Here is an 8,713-nt window from a genome sequence, read left to right on the forward strand (position 1 = left end):
TACCCTGGGTTTCTGTATTTAACACCGTGATCTTGGCTTTGCCACAGACTCTCCTGGCAACCAGGGCCAAGGAAGCTCCTGTCCCCTGTGAGATCCTGGCGTGTTTTCCCGGCGCTCTGGCCTGGCACCTGTCCTGGACTGCACTGCGTGGGCCGTGGGGAGCCATGCAGAGAGCATTGCACTGAGGGCAGAGCAGAGGGTTGCAGAGCACTGCAGTGCCAGTCCCTGCTGGGTGTGCCAGGCAGTGTCGTGATGCACAGCCCACGCAGAGCAGGGCCCTGAGCCCAGCCCACGCTGAGCCCACACAGCGCCAGGGCAAGCAGAGCTCAGAACCACAGACCCAAAGAAGGAATTAGGTTGAAAAAGACCTCTGAGATCATCAAGTCCAACCTTTGACCTAACCTGGACCATGGCACTGAGTGCCACGTCCAGTATCTTCCCAAACACCTCCAAGGATGGGGACTCCACCTCTTTCCCGGGCAGCCCATTCCAATGTCCGATCACTCCCCCTGTAAAGAACTTCTTCCTAATGCCCAACCTAAACCTCCCCTGGTGCAGCTTAACACTACTCCTCTTTTCCTGTCACTAATTGCCTGGTGGCAGAGCCCAACCCGCACCTGGCAACCCCCTCTTAATAGGGAGTCATGAGAGAGCGAGAAGCCCCTCCCTGAGCCTCCTTCCTGGGCTCGCTCCAGCCCCAAAATGCCCTTCTTGGACACAGAACCGGACACGGCTCCCGGTACCGGGACAGGGCCCGGAGCCACGCGGCGCCCCGGCCCCGCCCACCGCCGGTTAACCCCGCCCACCCCCGCATAACCCCGCCCACTCCGTTTAACCTCCCATAGCCGTTATGGGTGTGGCCGCCCCTCATATGCATATCCCCGCCCCCTCGGCGCGGCCCCGCCCCCCGGCGCTCGGCGGGCGCGCAGTCGGTGGCGGCCATGGCTCCGAGCGCTCCGCCCGGGCAGGGCCCGGCCCCGGCCCCGGGGCTCCGCCACGGCATCCGCGCCGTGCTGCTGGGCCCGCCCGGCGCCGGCAAGGGCACGCAGGTAAGCGGGGATGAGCGCGAAGCATCCCTCCCCCCCCGTGAAGCGAGCGGCCCGCCGGGACCGGCCCGCCCGGCCTTTCCCCGCGTGGGCCTCGCCGAGGCGTGTGCGGCGTGTCCCGCTCCGCGGGGCCTCGCTTAACCCGCGGCGGGGCTCGGCGGTAAACCCGCCTGCAGGGGCCCTTCGTCCCGCATCCCTTCGTCCCGTAGCGGGGCCGGCCCGCTGGGTCCCGGTGTTCTGGCCCCGCTGCCGGAGCGCTCGGGGGGGGCTTCGCGCCGGGCCTTGCCACGTGCGGGCGGTTCGCTGATCGCCCCGGTGCTGCCACAGGGGACGAGGCCCCACCTTGTCCACCCCAGCCCCGGCTGAGCCTCCCCCCTGCGGGCCACTCCGAGGTCCCGTCCGCGGGTTGCTCAGCGCTGTCCGTTCTCTCTCGCAGGCTCCCAAGCTCGCCGAGACCTACTGCGTGTGCCACCTGGCTACCGGCGACATGCTGCGGGCCATGGTGGCCTCGGGCTCCGAGCTGGGCAAGCGGATCAAGGACACCATGGATTCTGGGAAGCTGGTGGGTCGTGGGGGGATGCGCTGGGAGGGGGAGATGGGCTGGCAGCACCTGGAATGAGAGCAGACAAAACCCGCCTCCTGTTTAGAATTCCCAGTGACAAAACTAATTAGTGTGTGAAGGCAGGGGTGGAGGTTTTCTTTCTGTTGTCCTGCAGGAGAAACATCCCATAAAAACATCTTTCCTCTTCAGAGTTGCTCTTTGCTTACCAGCAGCCTGTTGTCCCTGGGGTGGTTCTTGCTTTTATGCTCACAGGGTGGGTTCTGGCTGGCTTCTGAGCACTGTTTGAGGTGAAGGTGTATCCTTGGAGCTGCAGGATGTTGCAGCCGTGCTTTGCTGCTCCTGCCTCTCCTCCACATGATACCTGGACTCCAGGTATCACTTCAGAGGGTTTATCTGCATCCCAGCTCTTGCATAAGTGGTGAAAATAAACTTAAAGGTGTTGCTGTGACGGTTGCAGCAGGTGCTGAGTGAGAGAGGCACTTTGGGTCCCCCAGAGACAAGAGTTAGAATCTCTGACATTCACTTTAGGAGGGTCTAATTATCTCACCAGAAGGACTGAACTATCTCAGGGAAGCTCGAGGAACCACAAATTGCAGCGCCTTGCCCCGCTGGGGGGCAGATCTCGGGCATCTCTGCGGCTGTCACGGGCTCCTAACACCCCGGGGAGCCTCTGCAGGCCCCAGATGGGGAGAGTGACGTGGCTTATCTCAGCTCCTGCCCAGAGCTCATTGCAACACCCGGCTGGTTATGAAAGATAGGGGTGTTATCTGGTGGGGCTGGTGGTATCAGCCACGTGTGTGTGTGTGTTCCAGGCTGCTCCACGGGGACACCCCGGAGCTCTGTGCTCTGGCTCTGTGATAACTCAGCTGGGAGCACAGCAGTTTGGGATGGGTTTATGCTCAGGGGCTGTTTCTCTGAAGGGTGTAATCAGGAAAGCGCAGAAGTGACTTGTTGCTTCACCCAGACTTCCCCCCCACCCCGTGCCTGTGGGGGCTGATGTTTGTGTGTTGTGACAGCCTGGTTCCCAAATCCTGCTGGGTCCCAGCTGTGTGTGCTGGAGAAAACAGCGCTGCTGAGGAGAGCTGCTCCCAAATAAACAGCTATTGTTGGGGCTGCAGCATCTGTTAGTGCTGCAGTGTGGAAAAGGCACTAATCCCAGCGGTATGCCGAGATCGTTGGATGGGAAAAAAAACTATCCAGCGAAGCCAGAGCATGTCAGCAACTACTGGGCCTTTACCTTCACACAAGGTTTATGGGAGTCAATGAGCAACTTGCCTGCTCTGCCCTTCCTGCCTCCCGAGGGGGATGTGTGGGTGAAGGTACAAAGTAACAGGAAATCAAGGTTATGTCGAAATTTTCTGGTGTGAGTTGGTTTAAAATAAATAAATAAATAAATAAAATAATCTCAGGAGTTTGCCTTCGAGCTGACAGTCTTCCTTGAAATACAGCAACCTTTGTAACAGCAAGGTTACAGCACTGGTCCAAGTCCCTGGCAGGCTGTGGAGTATTCTTGGAGTGAAGGGTTTCATTGGCCACATCCTGGTGTTGCAGCCGTGGCAGGGAGTGCTTCCCTGACGTGGGCAGGAGTGGGTTTTCACTCTGTTAACAGCAGTGCCCTGTGCTGTGGCTGCTGCCTCTGGCTGTAGGAAGGGCCTGAAGCAGCCTGGGCACTGACATGGATCACAGAGTCACGGAATATCCTGAGCTGAAAGGAACCCACCAGGATTATAGAGTTCAACCCCTGGCCCTGCACAGGACAACCCCAAAAGTCCCACCGTGAGTGCAGCAGCTCTGGAGGCAGCTGTGTGCAAGTTCAGGGTGTCCCTCCTGACCACGGGCATCTCCCCTCTCTGCAGGTGAGCGATGAGATGGTGGTGGAGCTGATTGAGAACAACCTGGACTCCCCTCCCTGCAAGAACGGGTTCCTGCTGGATGGCTTCCCCCGCACGGTGAAGCAGGCGGAGATGGTGCGTGAGACCCTGCCCAGGGACTGCTCTGGCACCTCCTTCCCTGCAGGCAGGGGTCCCTGGGCCCTCAGCCCCTCTGAGGTGGGTGTTTTTGCTCTTTGCAGCTGGATGAGCTCCTGGAGAAGAGGAGGGAGAAGCTCGACTCGGTCATTGAGTTCAGCATCCCTGACTCCTTGCTGATCCGGAGGATCACTGGACGGTAACGCTTCTCCCCAGGTGCTCGGTGCACGGGTTGAGGTTTCCTAGTCTGTGGAATGGCATCCTGATTTCAGAGCCCAGGTTGTCCTCACAGTGCTTAGGGCTGGCCCTGGTGCTGCTCTCTGTTAGATTTCTGCCATGATCCCTGACTTGTTCTCCCAGGGCTCGACCAGCCTTGAGCAGAGCCCCTTCCTTGCTTTATAAATTAGGGATTGCTGATAGGAATCAGCATCCTTGGTGCCCCCAGCTCAGCCTTTAAGGTCTTCCTTCTCCAAAGTTACTGTTGCTCCCTTAGGCAGGACACTGCACACATTTGGGCACCGGTGAACTTGCTGTCTAAGGTCAGATGTGTTTTCTGCTGCACTGTGTCACCCTCACGCCTCCAGGAGCCAGACCCCCTTCCCCAGCAAAGCAGGAAGTAAAAATCCCTTCTCCATCTCCTGCTGCAGCTGCTTTTCCAAACTGAAGAGGCCCTTGGTACAGAAATAACTGCAGAGAGTTTTCGTCACAAGTGAAAGGCAAATCGCGTTGCTGTCGCAGATGTTTCTGTGCTGATGAGTGGCAGGTTCAGGAGACCTTGTCCTCTGCTTTGCTGACACTGATTTTCTGTCTCAGGCTGATTCACCCAGCGAGTGGCCGCTCGTATCACGAGGAGTTCAGACCCCCGAAAGAGCCCATGAAGGACGATGTATGTGAGCTCCCAGGGCCCACAGCTTGCCTTGCTTTGGGTTTAGCTGATGCTTTGCAGTCTCCCTGGAGAAAAAGAACTCATTTCTTTCCTTCTCTTGTACCTTCTGTCCTGGCTTTCTGGGGAGCGTGGGGAACTGCTTGGGCAGCCTGAGCCGACGGCACTGCGGGGGAGCAAGGCCTGGAGGGATGGATGAAGGGATGGATGTGCTGCAGAGCTGGCCCGGGCTCTGCCAGCCTCAGAACTTGTTGGACTCTGTCCACAGCTGAAGTTGCGGTGGGTTGTGACTGGTTTCCATCCTGGGGAGCAACTGTAGCTGGTGCCTGCTCTCGGGGCTCCCTAGAGTGCTGTGTGGGGGAACGACCACAGTGCTGAACCCTCCTCTCTCCAGTGCCCGCTCTGGGATCTGTTTTGGCTGCCCCGGGTTCGCTCCGTCTCCCCCGCAGACCTGGGGGTCGCCTCTGCAGCTCCACATTTAGCCCGGCCTGGAGGAAGGGAGGAGGGGAGCAGGGGTTGTGGGAGCTGTGGAGAGAAGGGGGGGAAGCGTGCCAGGCTGCAGCGAGCTGGAGACTGTCCCCTTGCTTCTCCCAGGTCACTGGAGAGCCCCTGATCCGCCGCTCCGACGATAACGAAACCGCCCTGAAAACCCGCCTGAAGTCCTATCACACCCAGACCTCTCCCCTGATCTCCTACTACAGCAAGAGGGGGATCCATAAGGCCGTGGATGCCTCCCAGTCTCCTGACGTGGTGTTTGCCAGCATCCTGGCAGCCTTCTCGAGAGCAACATGTAAAGACCTGGTTATGTTCATTTAGGGCTCCGTCCCAGCACGGGGCTCTGCTTTCTCTCTCTCTCTCTGTCCCTCTGTGTCTCTCTGTCTCTGTGTCTCTGGGGCCAGGGAGGGTGAAGAGCTGAGCAGATAGAAGAGGAGGGGACAAGGTGATGCAGCCCAAGGCAGGGCTGTGCTAATTCTCTAATTAAACGAGCTGTTAACGGTCTCTCTCTCTCGCTCTATGTGAACTGTCAGTCTGTCTGCGGGTGTGGGAGATTTTGGCCTCTAGAGGCCGCAGCGAGCCCAGGCTCCGGCTGCCAAAAATGGGATCCGCACCCTTTTGGGTCAAAAAGCTTTTGTTCCATCCTAGAAATGCACCTCCCTGGAAGGAACTGTACTTCCAGCTCCTCCTGGCTGCTCCACAGGGGCCTGGGAGAAGGCTGGAGGTCGGGATTAAGTAATGGGGGAGGGATTTTCCCAGGGGATGTGAAGGGGCAGGAGTGAAACGTGGGGTTGCTGTGTGTGTGTCACTGGGGGGGCAGCCATGGGAGGGATGGTTTGGCTGCTGCTCGGGGCTGGGTGACAGCGTGTTCTCCTTGTATGTGTTTTATTCCCTGTGGGATGGCAGGTTACCTGAGAGCACAGCCTTGTCTTCCTGTGCTGATAGGACTTGGGGGGGGCAGAAAGTGTGTGTGGGGGATTTTCAACCTCTTGTCATTTGTGGGCCCTAATATAGCAAATTAGTGCTCCTTGCTCTTTTTAACAACGTGGAGTCTGTGTTCAGGGTTTGACAGTCACTTTGTGGCAGGTTGGGATCTCCTGAGGATAAGAAAAGCACTTGGGTTTTATCTCTTCACTCCTGCCTTGGTTTTGACCAAGGAGATGAAGATGTGTTGAGCTTCTGATCCCAGAGTCTAAATATAATAAAGCCTTATTGCAAAACAAATGATTTCTCAAGGCTGGAGAGACAGCATTATTAACCACTGGCTCCACGTGCCCTTGAGCTAACGACCTTCATTAGGAGCTCATGGAAATGTTCCTGTTTCTTGAGCAAATCCAACGGCTCCCTCAGGCTCTCTGTTTGAGGACACTCTTAGGGGGTAGTGCCTTGTCTTCTCAGGGTGACACTGCAGGGCTGGCACTGACCTTTGTCCACGAGGGATTCCAGCCCTTCCTGGAGGACCCCGCTGTAAATACAGATTGGCCCAGGCGAAACTTTGTCCTTTGGCCTTCCATGTGTATTTGCTGATTGAGAGTTACTGAGTACCCTCCTCTCCAGAGGAAATGGCCCATCTCCCTCCTGTGCACTGAGCTGCTGGGAGCTCTGTGTCCAGAGCAGATGCTTAATCCTCAGGAATCCCTTGCTCTTTTTCTTGATAATTTCTCCTTTGTCTGAAAATCCCTCTCTGTCCTCATACATCCTTTCCAGGGAAACAACCTCTTCCCTTCCAGCAAACTGGAAATGGCACCAGGGAACCGAAAGCAGTTGACTTCTTTCTCTTGAAAGCACATGACTGGGGAGAAAGGGTTTGGAAGTAAACAGGGCTGGTTTTGTCAGCAGCCTGCAGTCCCCTGGGATTCCCAGATGGCCCTTGCTTTGTCTCTGGCTTTCCTGTGGAAGGGCAGCCCCGATGTCAGCACGCTGGGAGGTTGGGATAGCCTTTGGGATGGGATTCCTGTGCTCCAGGGAGGGGGAAAGTGTGTTAGAGCTGCCCTGGCATCTCAGTGACTGTCAAGACATTCTGAGTAGAAGCAGCTTTTATCTTGAGAGAGTCAGAGAGAGCTGCAGCTCCCTCCATGCTGCCATAATGGCAGGGAAGCCACTTGGCATGCCTGGATTTGGTCAGGGTTTTACTCTACAGCAAGAACAAGGCGTTCCTCCACTCTCCATTCCTTTCCTCCCTTGTGCTCCCTTTGCATCCAGCTCACCAGCCTCTTTCTGCCTTAAGCCATGCTTCATTTTGTTTGGTTTGGGTTTTTTTTTTTCCCCTAAATATTTTTTTTTTTCTCTTTGTTCCCATTTATTCCAGCTGAGTGACTCCATGAACCAGATGAGACACCACCAAACGCTGCACACTCTGCTACATCACCCATTGCAGCCCTCCCTTGGGCTGCAGGGAGGGCAGCTAGGAGTGGGGGGGGGGTTATGATTGATGGGAGGGAGGGGGGAAAGGAGGTGGTAAACAAGGGGTTTGGGGGGCTGATTTGGTAGGGTTTTGGATGGATTTCTTATTTGGCAGAATCATTGTGAAGAAGAGGTGGCCTTCCCCTTAGAAATCATGTTTGGGGGAGGCAAAACAAGAGAGGGAAACACCTCTCCTGGATCAGCTGCAGGTCCTTGACCTGTTGGAGGGTAGGGTTAGGTGCTATTCCAGGCTTCTCCAGGACTTTCAGGGCTTGTCTCGTGGGCTCTTGATACCCTGAGGCTGCTGAAAGGTTTGCTGTGATTTTCCTGAAGTCGCTTCCTGTCAGTGAGGACCAAAATGAACGAATGGAATGATGCATCGTGTCTGAAATGGAAAGGAGAAAGAGGTGCCATGGGTTTTTCCTGGAAGTTTTGTTTTTCTTGTTCTCCTGCATTCCTAAATGCTGGCACAGAGACTTCTCAAGGGTTCTCTGCTGCTGAAGAGGGGCTGTGGCTCTAGTCCAAACCTGCCTTACCTGGGTACAGGGTGGCTTTTCTGTGATCATGACCAAGCTGGAATTCACACAATGCTGAAGAAATGCAAAAGAGACCTTCTTAATTGCCTGCAAAAATAACACTTAATTGGGGGGGGGGGGAGGGGTGTGTTTTTTGCATTTCTTTTTAGATCAAATGGTGCCTTGTCTAACCTCTGAATCAATAATAAAATAACCCCTTTACATTTGTATCTGGTGCTGTGTCCTCTTTGACCTGCAGACAGCGTGGAGGATGAGGAGGCAGATGACAGCATCGACTAACAATTGTGCTGGGTGGATCCTGGGGCCTGATCCTATCTCAAGGATGTTCTGTGCAGCTGAAAATGTGGCTTGTAATTCCTTTTATCTCTTTTTCCTTGCTGAGTGTGTCCAATGCTTTAGATCACCATAGCAATGGTGCCTTTTGCTGGTTCTCTTTCCTGTTCATGCATGACTCTGAAAGCACTGAGCCCCTCTGTATCCTGTTTTTCTCTCTACAGCTCCTTGCAGGTATTTCAACTGATGTAATTCCTTTTCTTTCCTCCTCCCTCTGCATCTCCAGTGTGTGGAGGAGCTGATGTTATTTTCTTGTCTCTTCCTGCAGCAACTGGAAGCCATGTATTGTGTGTTCTGCTCATTTGCTTTCTGCCTTTCAGACCTTCTTGCATCCCTTCCTCCACCAGTGCCTCTCTAAATTCACAAGGGGGAAAAAAAAATCTGTCCTATTGCAGGGAACGAGAGCATTTCCTGCTCTCCCTTTCTCCTGCCTCCCCAGGGACCCTGACCCTCAGGTATCCCAGAGGAGGCTGCTCTTGATGTGCTGA

At 55.6% G+C, this 8,713-nt stretch overlaps 1 protein-coding gene across 3 annotated transcripts; it reads left to right on the forward strand.

The window, feature by feature from the left end:
• Nucleotides 1–894: 894 nt before the first annotated feature.
• Nucleotides 895–7,391, forward strand: AK2 (adenylate kinase 2). 3 transcript variants are annotated; one of them, XR_007630151.1, is made up of 7 exons: nucleotides 895–1,049; nucleotides 1,483–1,608; nucleotides 3,465–3,575; nucleotides 3,680–3,774; nucleotides 4,389–4,461; nucleotides 4,571–4,737; nucleotides 5,053–5,201. XR_007630151.1 is itself a non-coding variant. In XM_050326428.1 (7 exons), exons 1-7 carry the CDS (start codon nucleotides 942–944, stop codon nucleotides 7,267–7,269), a joined length of 717 nt encoding a protein of 238 aa, XP_050182385.1. In that variant the 5' UTR covers nucleotides 895–941; the 3' UTR covers nucleotides 7,270–7,391. The 3 variants fall into 3 exon arrangements, 1 of the variants encoding a protein (XP_050182385.1); XR_007630152.1 differs by having other exon boundaries at nucleotides 4,589–4,737; XM_050326428.1 differs by lacking the exon at nucleotides 4,571–4,737 and adding an exon at nucleotides 7,262–7,391 and having other exon boundaries at nucleotides 5,053–5,248.
• Nucleotides 7,392–8,713: the final 1,322 nt, after the last annotated feature.

The sequence above is a fragment of the Myiozetetes cayanensis genome, unplaced genomic scaffold, assembly GCF_022539395.1.
Source record: "Myiozetetes cayanensis isolate MyiCay16 unplaced genomic scaffold, myiCay2020 scf31, whole genome shotgun sequence".
NCBI classification, from domain to species: Eukaryota; Metazoa; Chordata; class Aves; order Passeriformes; family Tyrannidae; genus Myiozetetes; species Myiozetetes cayanensis.